This window comes from Thunnus thynnus, chromosome 24 (assembly GCF_963924715.1).
Source record: "Thunnus thynnus chromosome 24, fThuThy2.1, whole genome shotgun sequence".
Lineage (NCBI taxonomy): Eukaryota > Metazoa > Chordata > Actinopteri > Scombriformes > Scombridae > Thunnus > Thunnus thynnus.
The window spans coordinates 18345038-18362896 of NC_089540.1; the positions used below are offsets into that span (position 1 = coordinate 18345038).

Below are 17859 nucleotides of genomic sequence, written 5' to 3' on the forward strand. Positions count from 1 at the left end.
CTACTGCAGAACTAGATGTTAGAATATAAACTCTTTGTGATTTTAACACAGTTAAACAACAATTAGCTCCCATCAAGTTTATTAATCACTGGATTACAGCTGCATTTAACGACTATTTTCTCGATTAATCGTTTTATCTGTAAAATATTAGAAATTAGTGAAAAATCTAAGTCAATAGTGACGTTTTAAGATGTCTTGTTTTGTCCGACTAACAGTCCAAAACCCAAAGATATTCAGTTTACTGTCACGTTTGACAAAGAAAAGCATCAAATCATCACATCTGAGAAGCTGCAACCAACTCATGTTTTGGCGTCTTTGTTCAGTTATTAAAATTGAACATTTAATCTTTAAAAAGTACAAAATGTCCCTGTCAAGTTCCCAGAGACCGAGCTGACGTCTTTAAATGTTTTCAACAGTCGAAAACCCAAAGATATCCGCTTTACAATGACAGAAAACTAAGAAAAGCAGCAAATCTTCACATGTGAGCAGCTTCCTTCATGCTTTCTCGTGAAGTGTTCACATTAATTTGTCTACCCCTTCTTTGATAACAGACGTAGACAAAGCGAGCTGAGGGAAAATCCAGGAAAAGTCGACGTATTCAGCGACTACACCTGAGATGTTTAGTTGAATTAAATGTCATAAATCCTGATTATTTTCTTATCGTTGCATTTCTGCACGCGCTCAGTTGCAGAGAAGAACTTCCTGGAGTCTGAGACGGGGCTGAAGGTGCTGCAGAGCGGCGTTGGAGAGGTGAGTGTGTGCGTGAGAAGATGTCAGAGAAGAAGAAAGGTAGCAGAGAGGGTCAACATGAGGAGCAGAGAGGGATAAAGACAGAATTATGATGGAAGGAAATTTGTATAGTGTTTCTTTATAGCGTTTACTACTATAGGAATGATATTACTACTAAAGCTACTACTGCTGCCACATTACTCGTTCAGATAATCAATTAACCATTTAATCTATAAACTGTACAACCAAGATGATGTCTTCATGTCTTCAACAGTTCAAAACCCAAATATATTCAGTTTATAATCATATAAAACACAGAAAAGCAGAAAATCTTTACATCTGAGAAGCTGGAACTTGAGAATATTTGATAATTTGTAGATTCATTTTCTGTTTATTGATGTATTGATTAATTGGGTGAATCATTACAGCTCTAATAATGTGATAAGTAAAGTGACAATCAACAGTTTATTACTATAAAACAACTCTCATGTGTCCTCTTGAGACGCTACAGTCCAGAACCAAACTGTACATAATTACAGGTTAATTTTCATTTTAATGATCATTGATTACATTAGAATTCTATATTTTTTTTAGCTGTTTGGTTCATATACAGATGACAGTGAGTTAGTTTGGTGAGGTTAGTTTAACAATTACAAAATCAAAGTTTGTGTTACACAGGTATCAACTTTTAATCAGCTACATCATTAAAAAATGACTAAATTAATTATTTTTTTTAAAAAAGAGGAAAAAGATCATGAAGTGACCAAAGTGAGAATTGTCTCAGGTGTGTCAGGTGAATGTAAAGTTAATTTCATTGCAATCTGCACGTTTGTTTTGATCTTCGTTGAGAACAAGTAGAGTTTTTTGCACGATGGTGGCGCCAGAGGAGAAGTTGTTCAATGTGGCAACACTTGAACAACTTCCATCTATTCATGCACAACGGAGTGCATGAATAGATGGACTCTCTAGTAATGTTTAAATTATTAAATGCAGCAAAAATACAGTAACTAAGTCCATTTAGTCAAGTTCTGTACTTAAGTACAGTTTTGAGGTACTTGTACTTTACTTGAGTATTTCCATGTGATGCTACTTTCTACATTTCAGAGGGAAATATTGTACTTTCTACTCCACTACATTTATTTGACAGCTTTAGTTACTTTTCAGATGAAGATTTGACACAATGGATAATATAACAAGCTTTTAAAATACAACAAATTTTGACTTTTGACGTCTTACAAAAAGCAGTGTGTAGTCGGGGTCACATTTCACATGTCTATGAGTTGTTAACAGCTCCACCAAATAGTGATTTTTCCCTCTAAACTTCTCACATGCTTTCATTTCAATAAATGTTCAAATGATCCAATATTTCAGCAAAAATCAAAGATTAGAGAAAAAGTCCAAAAACTGAAAACAGATTTGTGTATCAGAACTTTGTTTTTTCTTCTTTCCTCTCCCATTAATCATCTCACCACCCCTCAGATTTATCTGCTGACCCTTTGGAGGGGCCCGACCCCTAGGTTGGGAACCACTGGACTAAACTAGCTAACTGTATATAAAGTAGTGTAAACTAGCTCCACCTCCAGCAGCTACAACAGTAACATGCTGCTCTAACACTGATGCTTCACTATTAATAATCTAATGATGTCATATATAATAATATATCAGTCAGAGGGACCAAACCACTACTTTTACTGCAATACTTTAACTACATCAAGCTCATAATACTTATGTACTTTTACTGCAATACTTTAACTACATCAAGCTCATAATACTTATGTACTTTTACTGCAATACTTTAACTACATCAAGCTCATAATACTTATGTACTTTTACTGCAATACTTTAACTACATCAAGCTCATAATACTTATGTACTTTTACTGTAGTAGGACACTGCAAAACTATCCTTCATTTAAACGTGTACAGAGAAATATACGCTAATTACATTTTAAATTACGCTTTTATTTTGTACCATCATTGTGAAAGTCTCTCTCGGAAGTGCAGTTTGTTGACTTGACATCCAGCTTGACACTCTGCTGTTTGCACTGACCGGCTCCATGTGAGAGCAGCAGGACGTCAGGAGTTGCTCTGCATCGTGCGTTTGGTGAGTGAAAACATGAAATTAACTAATTTATACTTAAGTATTTTTATTCACAAAGAGTTTATATGTGGAGCCGTTTAACCAGAAGTTATAAAAGTCATATTTATGAATGTAATTTACACACTTAACCTTTTTATCCAACTGAAAAAATACTTTACTCTGTCAATACTACTCAATAATCAGTTTGTAGATACTTAGCATATCACTTAAGTGATCCATACAATGTTTATAGTATTCCTACATGATTAAAGATGCAGTATTTGTACCATTAAGTTTGTATTTGTCTGATAAAACAAAAAAAATACTCTTATAATATAAGTGTCTGTACTCAATAGTCATCTTATAGTGTTATATTATAATAAATTACTTGTAATATTTATGGTGTTTCTGTAATATTGCTCCAGTATAAGAATTTAGTGTCTGTGATGACATTTTTACTTTACTACTGATGGCATTTGTAATATTCCTAAAATATTCTTCTTGTGTAAAGACCAAGTGTCTGTTCTCAATGGTCAGTTTATAGTAATAATGATAATAATAATAAACTTTATTCATATATTATCATTTAAAAGCAGTGTTACAAAGAAAAAACACCATTTAAACAGTGTTACGTTACAGTTTACCTACTTTATTTAGTGTACATAGTGACATTTTTGTAATTCTATTTGCCTTTTTACTCGTTGCATTTGTTGTATTTTATATTCCTAAAATATTCTTCTTGTGTAAAGACCAGGTGTCCTCGCTCACTGTAGTCTGTTTAAAAAATACTCTTCCTCCATGGACTTGTAATCTATCTGTGGCTGTAAATACTGAGTGTGACTGCAGCTGTTTTCTGTCGTTTAATCGTGTATTTTCTACGTTATTTGACAACTAAAGCTTTTATATTCCTCTGAAATGTATCATATGATCCCTGCAGCTCCGATCTGTTAGGCAGACATCTGTTTGCAGATATTTGATGTAGAACATTAACGGTGTGTATCGGACTGTTTTGAGGATTTATGTTTGTTTTATGAGCTGTGATAAATGAACTGCATCGGTTGTAGAGGCAATAAATCAAAGGAAAAAAACGACTGATAAAGGAAGAGATGTGGTGAATGAATCCTGATCTATTAAAATGTTTGTTGATATGACGACAGTTAAGCAGCAAACCGTCTTAAATCCATCAACCACATGTAGCCTGGTCGTCCATTTTCTTTTTTTCCTCTCTTCACACACACACACACACATTGTACCCCATTGGGGCCCCTTCATAATAGCAGGTGAAGTACCCTTTTCTACCCCCAAACACAGCTCCAACCTTAATGTCTATCAGATACCAACACAGAGAGAAAGCGCCTCACATTCCTGAGGCCCACGGAGAGGAAGGAGGAGGTCTGAAAGGTCAAGACAGACAATTCATCCGAGGAGGAGGAGGAGGAGGAGAGGGTGGGAGGAGGAGGAGGGAGGGATGATGAAAAGGAGAGGAAGGGGAGGGGTAAAAGAGAGGAGTTCAAATAGTTAATTTAATTAGTTTGCCTTTTTAAAAACAGTCATAACTTCTCTCCTTTATATAGTGAAAAGCAGAAAAATAGTTTCCTCACTTTCACTTTTTACTTTTTTTCTGAATTAATCGATTAGTTGTTTGGTTTATAAAATGTCAGAAAATGGTGAAAAATGTCAATGAGTGTTTCTCAAAGTCCAAGATGACGTCACAACCCAAAGATATTCAGTTTACTGTCATGGAGGACGAAAGAAACTGGAAAATAATCATATTTGAGAAGTTTGAATCAGAGAATTTGGACTTTTTTCTTCTTAAAAAAAAGACTCAAAACGATGAAATAGTTGCCGATTAATTTAATAGTTGGCAACTAATTGATTAATTGACTAATTATCATATCTTAAAAAGACCAGTAAAACATCTGCTCATCATACGCATTGATCTTTAATTAATTCAATCATGATCAAAAAGGCTTTTTAACTATTAATTGAAGAACAATCTGTAATTTTTCAAGCAAGAATAGTGAAAAAATGCTGAATCGTCTTCTTCTTGTGGTGCATTAGGAATTTCTCAAAGAACTTCAAGTCCAGAGGTTGTGATTCGTAGCACAACAAGCTACTGAAGCTGTAAACAGAACTGTGTTCATGCACATGCTCCGTAGCGTCTATCTTACACAGAACTACTCTCTGGAGACTGAAAACATGATGCTGTTATTAGTCTTTGGAGCCGTTTCTAAACAAACTAACGTGACCAAACTCTTCATAATGAAGGAACATGTCACCCAGTGCAGCGGTGTGACTCACTGATGTGTTTTTAATAGTTTTTATACAACAACGGAGGAATTAGACATATCAGAATACTGTGTGTGTCTTGTAGTTTAGGGTGTTTATGAGTCAATACTAGTTTCAGTTTGTTGTGGACTAAAAATCAAGGTGTCGGTTGGAAACAGCGCTCGAAGAAAGTTGAGTACAAATAAAACTGGAATTTATCAGTGATGGAAGAAGAATGGAGCTTGTTTCCTTAAGTAAAAGTAGAAATAACACAGTATAAAAATACTCTGTTGCAAGTGAAAGTCCTGCATTAAGAATCTTACTTAGTAGTAAGTAATAGTAAAGAAGTAAGAGTTGCAAAATATACTTAAAGTATGAAAAGTAAAAATACTCCACTCAGTGATATTATATAAACTGTATATGTTAAAAAATATATATATTTTGTATTATTATTGTTACAACATTGAATCAAAGGGGATTTCATGTGTTTTTTAGACACTGAGCAACAAAAAAAGAAAGTGATCTATATTTATTACAAATATAAATATATATAGTAGAAATATAAAATACATGTAAAATCTTCAAGTAACTATAGCTGTGAAATAAATGTAGTGGAGTAAAAAGTGCAATATTTCCCTCTTTAATGTAGTTGAGTAGAAGTATAAAGTAGTATCAAATGGAAATACTCAAGAAAAGTACAAGTACCTAAAATTGCATTTAAGTGCAGTACTAAAGTAAATGTACTTTGTTTTTTCTGTCCTTCTCTCTTTGTCCTCCCACCACAGAGGAATGATGGGAAAGCGTTGCCCCTGGCGACCAGAGTCCAGCCCGGCTCTCGCTCGGTGTTTGCCGCGCTGGTGGCCATGGCCTGCATTGGCGGCATCCTGGTGGCAGCCATGACCATCGCCTGCCTGCGTCACCACGCCCACCGGCTGGCGGCGAAGAAGCTGGGCCTGGGACCCGAGGGAGGCAGCTTCAGCCACCAGGAGTACCAGGTGAGGATGAGGAGGAGGAGGGGCCAAAAACACCTGTAAATATAGAATATGTCACTCTACAAAGAAGAAAGACACACTTCAAAATACCAATAATAAGTATATCTACTCAAGAACTTCATTGATTATTTGCTACGTTATACTTCCTCCCTGATACGTTTCAGTCAGCCAGTTAAACCAGCCAGTAACAGTATATGAAGTACTTAAATATTGTTGAGTATATCAATATATAACATCCATGTTTGCCAACATACATGAGAAGAAACAGAATTATAAATATGCCAAAGAAAGAAGAAGAACTGGTTAATGACGATAAATAATATACAAAGATTCAGTCATGACAGGCTGTTTTAACTGTTAAAAATTAATTTTAATACATGATTAAATCAAAATATTTCAGTATATTACAGTAAAATAACCCTAACCCTAACCCTAACAAATATATATATAATATCTACATGATTATAAATTAAATTTTATTGGCTATATTTGATCTTTTTTTTCTTATCGCAACTTAATTATTTGTTGTATTTGTTTTGTTAATAGTTGTCATTGATAGTAATTGAATTTCCAGTAAAGATTACTGTTTAAGATTTACTCTTTTTTTAGTTTCTGGTAGTGTTTTTGAGAAACATATTTTTCCAGTGAAAACCGACACTCACAGTACAAATCTTATTCAAATGGTCTTTAAGATAAGATAAAGTTATTGATTATTTATTGATCACTGGAGGGAAATTCAACATTACAGCAACACAAAAAGAAACCAGAGTGAGAAATATAGATATATATCTGTAAAAAAGATCAAAGTCAGAATGCTATATGAGTATATTTCTCTAATCAATGGGCATAAATATATGTGCCATTTAATAATAATAATAATAACAATACAATTTAATAACCAATTTAAATACCAACCACTTATGTTTATGGTTAAAAAAACAGGTTTTTAAACTCTCAAATATTGATCTTAGTATTGGCCTCAAGCTAAAACTGAAATATCTAAAACTGTTAAAGAACATTTTAAAGATTTATCGATTTATATTTTAAACGCAACTTATGAAAAACATAATAAAAGTAGAAGAAATGGGTTTTAAAGTATTAAAAATATATTAAGGAGCAGTATAAAAAATGCATAACTGGCTCACCAGGACCTGTGTCGCCAGCACATGGCCTCCAAAGGCGCCTTCGGACGCCTGGAAGCTGCCGCCCTGGGCGCTGTGGGAGGAGCGGGCGGAGGAGCAGGTGGAGGAGGAGGAGGAGGAGGAGGAGGAGGAGGTGCTGGCGTCGGAGGAGGAGCGGGAGCAGCAGGAGGTGGAGGTGCCGACTCGAGGGTGAGCAGCGTCTCGTCACAGTTCAGCGACGGAGCCCAGCCCAGCCCCAGCTCCCACAGCAGCACGCCGTCATGGTGCGAGGAGCCGGCGCAGGCCAACATGGACATCTCCACCGGTCACATGATCCTGGTCAGTACTGACGTCATCGTATGACATCACTAAGTGTCATTGATTGGTGATTTGATGGTCACATCACTAATAATTCTCCTTCTCTTGTGAAGTTTTGGATCATTTTATCTCCATAAACCTTTTTCTTGTACACTAGATGATTATTTTCATTACTGATTGATCTGTTGATTCTTTTCTCAATTAATTGATTAGTTGTTTGGTCCATAAAATGTCAGAAAATTGTGAAAAATATCCTCAAATGTCCACAACCCAAAGATATTCAGTTTACTGTCATAGAGGACTGAAGAAACCACATTTGAGAAGCTGGAATCAGAGAATTTGGACTTTTTCTTCTTAAAAAATGACTCAAAAACAATTAATTGCTCATCAAAATTGTTGGTGATTAATTTAATCATTGGCAACTGATCGACCAGTTCCTGCAGATCTATTGAACACTAAAACATTTGACCGTTTCACACATTTTTTATCCATTGCACTTTGTCTGTTTTTTACTGTTTTTACTGTAATTGTGTGAACTGTTGCACTTCATAATAAGCATTGTGCTGTATATGGAGAGAATAACCTTTGACCTTAATATTAAAACATATCAATCTGACAAGGAAAACATAATCTTTGGAACTGCTGGTCTAGTGGCTGAAATTTGGTGGAAAGTTAATATTTCTTCAGATATCTAGTTTGCATGTAATTGTTGTTTAAAGCGCATTTAACTGTTTTATTTTGAAGCTTAATATTCAGTCAATAAACTGTTGTTGAAAACCTTTCACAGGTCAAAAGACATCTACATCAGTGCTTACAGAGTATTTCTCTAGACAATTATAAAGGATAAGTCTGCTGACTTCTCTACTCTGTGGCTCTCAGCTCCAAACCTATTGGTTCCTACTGAAGACATACATTTTTAAAAACAGCTCACAAATATAGTTTCATGTTTAAAAAAGCTCAGTAGTTTCCTAAAGCAGCTGAAACTGTAATTTTTGGCAAATGTCATAGAAAAAAGGAGGAACATGTGCTTTTGTTGGGGACTATTCGGAAGATGTTCGATCTAAATGATAACACAGCTGCATCTCATTGAAAGATTGTTCCTCAAAGATAAACTAACTGAGTACCTTCTCTGTGTGAAGGCTTACATGGAGGACCACCTGAGGAACAAGGACCGTCTGATGAAGGAGTGGGAGGCTCTGTGCTCCTACCAGGCCGAGCCCAGCGCCGTCTCTGTGGCTCAGAGCGACGCCAACGCCAAGAAGAACCGCTGCTCCGACTCTGTACCCTGTGAGTCCCGACAGCTGCTTCACTTCCAGTACAGTTAGATATGAACACAAACATGCAACTGTCAAATATACAGTCCAGATTTAATTGCCGTTATTATAAACACCTGCAGCTGTTTCCTCCAATTACTTTCATGGAGGATGGATGATGACGATGCCGATGACATGTCTCTGCTCTCGTGTATTTTTTTTCTATTTACAAGAAAGTCTGCAGATATAACTTGTTTTATTGGTTAAGTTGTAATAAATATATTCTAATAATAATCAGGAGATGTCAGGAGACTCATATAACCAAGGTCAGATCTTAAAAACATAATTATTTACATTTCCTCTGATTCTTATTACAGTTTAGAGAATTTTGAGAGGCCTTTTTTCACAGTCCTGATCTGTTTTTAATCTTGCACAGTGCGACATGTAATAAACTTACACGATAGTTGTTGTCTAAAGGTCTAAAAGTGCCTTAAATGTGCAGAAAGCTGAGTAGAAAAGAAGTATATCTCACATATATATGAATTATATATAGCACCTTATTGATTTTATGTTTGTAATTGAAGTAGTTGTGCCAGTGAAAAAATAATTAAATCAAATACTATTTACAAAAGAGTAGAAACACCTGTGAGACGTCTTAAACCATTGCAAAGTCCTGCTGTGCAGCCAAATTTTCTTTGTAGACCCACAGAACTTTATTTTGAAATTCTTGTGGACATCACAAAATTTCCAAAAGTACCAAATATGTCCAGCTGAATCTGGGAAAATGTGTCTGGAATATTGCTGCATTCACTTGCTCCTCAGATGATCCTATTTCCCGAGCTGGGAAGTTGTTCTTCCGACTTCGGTGTGTTCGTGAGCTTATAATAATATTGTAATGCGGAAAAAACATTTATTATTATAGTATTTTATTGCTCAGAGCGTTTCTACATGTTAATAGCTGTGTCTAGTTTTTGTGTGACAACAAATAGCAAAGGAAACGGTTACATCCTAAAACCATATTACAAATTACATGTGAACAAAAAATTGATATGCAATAAATGAATCAATAAAAACATTTCTTTCCATCAACCAAACATCTACTTTTGTCCACCATGTTTCTGCATATATGACAACTTTCAGCAAGTTGTGAACCAAAATTTTTGTCGACTTTCTGAGTTGTTTTTCCAACTTCATGTACATTTTTCTAGTCAGGATCTAATTTTTCCGATTATTCTGACACCACATAAATGCCTCATATTTACATCTGATGGATCAGTGCAGAATATATGTGATATGATGTCAGGCGGGATGGAATAAGATGATTTTAACAACCTTAAACCTGCTTAAGTGGGAAATAAAAACGAGGAAACTGGCTGTGAAAGAGTTAAATGTCTTTGTTGTCCTTCAGATGATCACTCGAGGGTGAAGCTGAAAGCGGAGATCAACCCTTCACGCTCCGACTACATCAACGCCAGCACCATAGTAAGTCCTTTCTCATCAAACGGTCGCCATAGCAACCACATTATTCACCCCCCCAAGATCCCAGAGAAAGCCCTGATCTCGTGTTTCACATCATCTGTAGGAGGAGAAACAACATGTTTTTGATGTTTTCATCTAAGTTTCCAATAATCAGAAAATGTGATGTTGCTGCCAAACAAACTGAAAAAAAGTCTCCTGAAAGAATGTAGCCGGTCCATCGGATCTGAGACTTTGACCTCTGACCTTGTGACCCTGTGTGACCTTTCACCTCCCTCCCTTCCTCCAGATTGAACACGACCCCCGGATGCCAGCTTACATCGCCACCCAGGGCCCGCTGTCACACACCATCTCCGACTTCTGGCAGGTCAGCGTGACACAAAATATAAAAGAATACAAGTAGAGTTTGAAGTGGATTAAAAACATCTGCAAATATATGTTTTATTGGTTTATTTGTAAGAAAAACTCAGATGTATGTAAACAAGATAAATTCTTACAAGCAATTATTTATTATCAGATCCATCACAATCACATCCAGGTACGAGAGGAACTAAAAACTTTTGGGAAACATACATTTTTACTGAAGTTTGTCAGAACATGAAGAACCACGAAGGTTTACTGTTGTAATAATGTTGTTGTTGTTGTTGTTGTTGTTGTTGTTGTTGTGTAGATGGTCTGGGAGAACGGCTGCACGGTGATAGTGATGATGACGGCTCTGGTGGAGGACGGAGAGAAACAGTGTGACCGTTACTGGCCTGATGAAGGCTCTTCCCTCTACCACATCTATGAGGTGAGAGCAGTAACTAAGTACATTTACTCACGTATTGTACTTGTACTTAACTTGAGTATTTCCATGTGATGCTACTTTCTACATTTCAGAGGGAAATATTGTACTTTCTACTCCACTACATTTATTTGACAGCTTTAGTTACTTTTCAGATGAAGATTTGACACAATGGATAATATAACAAGCTTTTAAAATACAACACATTGTTAAAGATGAAACCAGTGGTTTCCAACCTTTTTGGCTTTAGACATCTTACAAAAAGCAGTGTGTAGTCGGGGTCACATTTCACATGTCTATGAGTTGTTAACAGCTCCACCAAATAGTGATTTTTCCCTCTAAACTTCTCACATGCTTTCATTTCAATAAATGTTCAAATGATCCAATATTTCAGCAAAAATCAAAGATTAGAGAAAAAGTCCAAAAACTGAAAACAGATTTGTGTATCAGAACTTTGTTTTTTCTTCTTTCCTCTCCCATTAATCATCTCACCACCCCTCAGATTTATCTGCTGACCCTTTGGAGGGGCCCCGACCCCTAGGTTGGGAACCACTGGACTAAACTAGCTAACTGTATATAAAGTAGTGTAAACTAGCTCCACCTCCAGCAGCTACAACAGTAACATGCTGCTCTAACACTGATGCTTCACTATTAATAATCTAATGATGTCATATATAATAATATATCAGTCAGAGGGACCAAACCACTACTTTTACTGCAATACTTTAACTACATCAAGCTCATAATACTTATGTACTTTTACTGCAATACTTTAACTACATCAAGCTCATAATACTTATGTGCTTTTACTGCAGTAAAGGATCTCAGTACTTCTTCTTCTGCTGGTTTTAAAGAACACGTCTGATGAGTCAGCATCTGTATTTCTATTGGCCGTCCGTCCTGCAGGTGAATCTGGTGTCGGAGCACATCTGGTGTAACGACTTCCTGGTGCGAAGCTTCTACCTGAAGAACGTGCAGACGCAGGAAACCAGGACGCTCACTCAGTTCCACTTCCTCAGCTGGCCGGCTCAGGGCATCCCCACCTCCACACGCCCCCTGCTGGACTTCCGCAGGTACTTCACATATAAACACTGCACAGACAAAAACAAGTAGCTCCTTTTCTCTGCAGGAACCTTTAAAGAAGCAGCATTTTTCACAAGCCGGGACATCTTATATGTCTGAAAAAAAGGCTGCAGTGTCTTTATTATGGTCTGTGTTGAAGGCAAGTGAAGTAAGACAGACACTGATACTAAGGAAAGTATTCATTAGTATCATTTGACACCCAGCCGTAGAAACAATATCCTGATTCTCTCCTTCATCCTTCTGTCTTTCCTCCCCTCCCTCCCGCTCCTCTGTCCCTCCTCTCTTCCCGTCCTCCCTCCCTTGTGCGATGGAGGTCAGCGGGGCCCTTGGTTTTAATTTTTTGAACATATCTGTCTGTGTCATTCTTGTGATTTGCAGCTAGTAGTCTGGGTCCAGTTGCATAGTCACAAAAATGATCATGGACTGATGTGGCTGCAGCAGGAGGTCCATCGCCGAAACTCCTCCCCGGTCTTTTCTTTCTATCTGTCTAACGTGCGAATCAAACTTGTTTCAAGTATTTTCTTGATTCTAGTGCATCTAGTCTGAAGATTCTTGAAACAAGTTGATTTTTTTTATAAGAAATACTGTCACATGTTTAAGACTCAGTTAAAGACTTGAATGATTTGATGAGAAGAAGATATTAGTGGTGCGTAAATCTCTTTTTGTGGCCAATCATCTGTACGGTGGCTGCAAAAGTCCAATATTTATCTGTTTATATGTGAACTTGCAATAATTTTGTCTGTCTGTCTATATTTCTACAATGTATGATATGTTTACTGTATGTGTAGTTGAGTCGTTTTCATCTATTCATCTGTTAATTTATGAATACTGGTGTTCTAGTTTTTTGACTTTGACTTTCCTTGCATGATAAAATAATAAGATTTGACATTTTTATTGACCTACTGTCTCTTTCTAAGCTTTTGACAGTGATGTTATCAGATATATTTTAAAGTTTAATACCTATTTTTTCTGCTTTAAAGCTTGTTCATATGACCTGATGAAGCTTGTGTAGAACAAAACCTCATAAATAAAGTTAAATAAGTTTTTTAATTAATCATATTTTGTTTCTCATTTCTTTCTCCTCAGGAAGGTGAATAAGTGCTACCGAGGACGATCCTGCCCCATCATCGTCCACTGCAGGTAATCAATCCAGATTATAAATGCACGTTATTGTATTTATTGACTCAGACATGCTGTCAGTTGTAGTGACACATGAGGCCACTTGGTGGCAGACAGATGATGGTTTATTCTCCTCTGATATAAAACACAAACAATACACTGACAATCAAAAGGTTGTTCATCATCAATAAATGATCAAGTCCGTTGATTGGTTGTGAGAGAGACAATTGTCTTTATTTTCAAGTTTAATTTGTTGTTCTTTGTTGTTTCCATAGTGACGGTACAGGTCGGACTGGGACTTACATCCTGATTGACATGGTTTTGAATCGTATGGCTAAAGGTGAGATTTGTGTGTATAAATGTGTGTTTTCTAAGAAAGAAGTTCATGTAAAACTCATTTTTTTATTATATAAAGCTAAAACTTTTACTTATTTTCTCCAAGTACCAGCTGTCTAAACCTCTCCTCTATACTCAACACAATTCAACAATATAATATTGGATCTGAATTAGTTTTATAATTGGCAGATACTCAGGATTCAATCAGGATTAGGAGCAAAAAGTCGTGATTGAGACGACCTTGTTGTCAGTGTTCTTTTGTTTTCCCTGCGATGTCGGTATTGTTTTTATGGTTATGTGAAAGCAACGAAAACACTTGTGTTCTTATTTAAATGTCATAATAACACACAACATAAAAATATATAAAACAAATAAAGCTAAATAATGAAATATAATACAAAAAAACTCTGAGATGTGGTGCGGACCGCAGTCTCTCCAGAGTCAAAGTTCAAACTCGGGAGTTTTGTGTATAAGTAGATGTATAAGATGTATAAGTGTGTGTGTTGTATGTGCGTGTGTGTTGTATGTGCGTGTGTGTTGTATTTGTGTGTGTGTTGTATTGTTGTGTGTGTTGCTGGTGAAATCATCCTGTGTGTCACCTGTCGTCCTGCAGGTGTGAAGGAGATCGACATCGCTGCGACGTTGGAGCACGTTCGGGACCAGAGACCTGGGATGGTTCGTACCAAGGTGAGTCTCACTGAGACAGGAATGTTTTGGGGGGGGGGTTTTGACGGGAATATGATTTTATTTATATATTTTGATAGTTTTTCATCAAGTTTAATACAGTCTACATTGAATATGTGTTGCATTTCAAATAAAATTTCCTGAACGTTTTCATACCCTGAAAATGTTTCTCATCACAAATATAATGTTGAAAACTGAGCAGCTCAGAGGATGAAGAGCTGGTTTAATCCCTGACAGAGGAGACATATTCTTGTTAATGTAGTGTGTCAGACTGGGCCCACATTTAGGTTTATCAAATTACACTGGACTGAAAACTACTTCTAAATTTAAAAGCTTTCAGTTTAATTAAAAGCTGTTTTTCTGTCTCTTTATTGTCTGCAGAAGACGTCAGATTCTTTTGTTTTTTTTGTTTCCATGTCATCAGATCTCCTGATGTTTCATTCCATCTTATGTCTTTTAAATATAATAGATTGTTGTTAATTTCACACAATCAAGTATATCCTTGTGGCTCCTCCTCTGTGAGCAAACATGTGATTAATCACATGACCACCTGAGAGTTGAAGGTTTACAGCTTCACGTTGAGTCATTTCATAAATGTGAATTATTCTTCTAGTGAACTTTTTTACTCTTAAATTGGCTCTTGAGGTCGTTTTTACATAGAACTCGTAGTGTGATTGAATCAGGACCAGGTGGGTTAACTGGGAGCTGAGGAGGAACAAACAGGTGTGTTAATGGGAGGTGTTTCAGCAATCAAACACAAGATGGAGGTTTCTTTGTCATGCAGACCTTGTAAAAGCTCTTCTGGGTAAGAAATGTTGTGCAACATGTTCCAAGTGTTATGTGAAGCCAAATCTTTGTATTTCTCTTATAAAAGTTGGTTTAATTGTTCCCAAATATACAGTTAAGGTCATTAAAATACAACAGTTAAGTGATTGTTCTATGAAGCTTAATGTGATTTAGTTTAAATGTCACAATATTTACAATGACTACTGGAATTTGTAGAGAAACTGAGAGAAAATGTTAAATTAAATCACCTAAACTGAGCAGAGTTGCAGAGAAACTTCCTGATTTGTGAGACTGTAGCTGAGATTTACTGAAAAAACATCAACACCAGTAAAACTTTAAATATTTTACATTCTTCTGTTCTCAAATCTAAATGTGACCTTGTTATTTCCAGTCAAGCTGATTGTCATAAACTAAATTTTATGTTTGTTATTGTCATGAAAGACAAGAAAAAACTAAACACAAGACACTAATTTGTACTCTAAATGATCATAACCTCATCTGGGAACTGTGTTAAACCATCTTTCCTAGAAGACATACAAAGATTTGGCTTCACTCTCACCCTGAATCTCAGTAAGTCTGCTACACCTCCCTTCATTACTAAAGCACCTCCCACCAACACACCTGCTGCTTTAAACCCAAAGTCTTTAACATGATGAATAAATACACCGACTGTAGAGAACATGACAGACAGATGAATAAATATATAACATAACTGATCTAATCTGCAGCTCCAAAGAAAGACGAAAAGAAACATTAAAACATTATTAGGTAGATTGTTTGCTTAAGTGGGACTTCTGTCTCAGTCAACATTAGAGGGAGTTTTATTCTTGGGGAGGGTGGTGGGAACTGATGGTGTAAAGGTTAGAGAAGAGGGCTTGAAGATAGAACATCACTGGTTCAATCCCACACCTGCAGGAGAAAGTAAAAGTCCCCCCCCCACACCATCAAACGGCCTGCAGGTGCAAATATCTGTATTAAAAACTGAAGATAAGTCAGTAAATAAGTGATTTCACTATTAAGGTAACTAAGATATCTTTGGTTAATCTGGTGTATTAAGTGTTTCACAGACAGACACACACACACACACAGTTACATGTGAAGCAAACACAAGTCTGCCGACTCATCTGAGAAGTTTTCATTTTATCCCGATAGGAAGGCGGTGGTTTTGTGTATTAGTAATGACAGAATATAACAAGAAACAAACATGCGATGGTTACTTCCAACATTTTTAAAAACTTGTTCGCACCTTGATGCGTCAGTAAAACTTCAGCTGGACGGGACTTCTTGTTTCATAACCCCCTGCTTACATACCTGCGGAACATCGGGGGAGGACAAGGCCCCCCCCCTTACCCACCCATGTGGGACACAGTTTTTTTGCTCCAGTTACTGGTGAAGGAGAGGGATCGAACCAGCCACCTCACGTCCGCAGACGTATCTGAGATCTGTGTTGACGAAGCCGTCACTCCACCAGGTCCCCTTCGCACTCACAGCTCTTCTCTGAGCGCTTTTCAACCTCTCCTCTCAGTGATGTCATTCAAAAGTCACAGACTGGCCCGGGATCGAACCCACAACCCTAAAACATAAACCTGCTGTCTAATACACTGTGCCACAGAGTCATACTGTTCTTAAAACTTAGGTCAATGGTTTTCAATCTCACCTCTTAGTGAGTCACTGACTGATGCGGGATCGAACCCCAGACCCTTAAAACATGAACCTGCTGTCTAACACACTGAGCTATACACTCAGATGATTGATGTGTCTTCATGAGATTTTCAGTCTCCAGCTGTGTGTCTGACTTAAAAAACTTCAGTGAAAGTTGGGATCAAACCAACAACCTTAAAACTTCCTCACAGCTGTTAGACTGGTTAAGTCGGGATTGAACCCACAACTTTTAAACTTCAGTGTTGCTGTCAAACACAGTGAGCTAAAGCTTCGGACCAGTTGAAACAAAACAACATTTGAGGTTTTCTATCTTCAGTCAGAAAGTTACTAAAACTGCAAAAGAAGCTGCTTCAAAGAAGCTTCTAACACAGTGAGCTTCAGAATCAGATGGTACAATAGACTTTTCTTTGGAGCTGTTCAACCTTCAGCAGTGTGTCTGACTTGAAAAAGCTCAATGACAGACAGAGGATTGAACCCACAACATCAAAACCTTCAACCAGCTGCCAAACAGGTTGAGCTACTGGACCAGACTGCTGAAAGGATGTTTCATCAGAGCATTTCTGTCTTTAATCAAGATATTGGTTTTCAAAAGTTACCAAATGGCCACGACTTGAACCAACAACCATAAAACTTTTAACACAGTGAGCCATAAACACCTTTAACCAAAGGTTGTTTAATCTTCAATTGAGAAGCTAAGTTTCAAAATTCAAGTCAGGATTGAACCCACAACCTTAAAACTTCAGACTCACTGTGCAACACAGTGAGCTATAGATTTACACTGACACAATGTTTTCATTTGGTGTTTTCAGTCCTCAGTGGTCTGACTGGATTGAACCCAAAGTTTCAACAAAGTCAAAAAGTTACTAAACAGTTCAAGCTCCTGGACCAGGTCCCTAAAAAGGTGGTTTTGACAGAGCATCTAAGTCTGTGTGCAAGTTATTTGCTCAAAAAAAGCTTCTCTGAATTGAACCCACAATCTTAAAGCTTGAGTGTTGCTGTCTAACACAATGAGCCACTGAGTGAAACTGCTGCCAAGAGGTTTCACCAAAGGTTTTCAATCTTCACCAAGGCAGGACTGAACTCACAATCTTAAATCTTTAACAGCACTGTCTAACACACTGCACCACTGGCTCAGATGGTATCATAAATGTTTTCAGTCTTCAGTGGTG

At 36.9% G+C, this 17859-nt stretch overlaps 1 protein-coding gene across 5 annotated transcripts in view; it reads left to right on the forward strand.

Annotated features, from left to right (window-relative positions):
* ptprnb (protein tyrosine phosphatase receptor type Nb) overlaps positions 1 to 17859 on the forward strand; it is a 41728-nt gene that overhangs the window by 22027 nt on the left and 1842 nt on the right. For 4 of the 5 annotated variants that reach the window (XM_067582662.1, XM_067582665.1, XM_067582663.1 and 1 more), the window contains 11 exons: positions 686 to 750; positions 5862 to 6071; positions 7217 to 7528; positions 8647 to 8794; positions 10169 to 10242; positions 10526 to 10603; positions 10907 to 11026; positions 11927 to 12093; positions 13190 to 13243; positions 13498 to 13562; positions 14172 to 14245. In XM_067582662.1, the coding sequence (XP_067438763.1) occupies positions 686 to 750; positions 5862 to 6071; positions 7217 to 7528; positions 8647 to 8794; positions 10169 to 10242; positions 10526 to 10603; positions 10907 to 11026; positions 11927 to 12093; positions 13190 to 13243; positions 13498 to 13562; positions 14172 to 14245 (1367 nt within the window). The remainder of the gene's footprint in view (positions 1 to 685; positions 751 to 5861; positions 6072 to 7216; positions 7529 to 8646; positions 8795 to 10168; positions 10243 to 10525; positions 10604 to 10906; positions 11027 to 11926; positions 12094 to 13189; positions 13244 to 13497; positions 13563 to 14171; positions 14246 to 17859) is intronic. The other variant, XM_067582664.1, reaches the window with a different exon arrangement.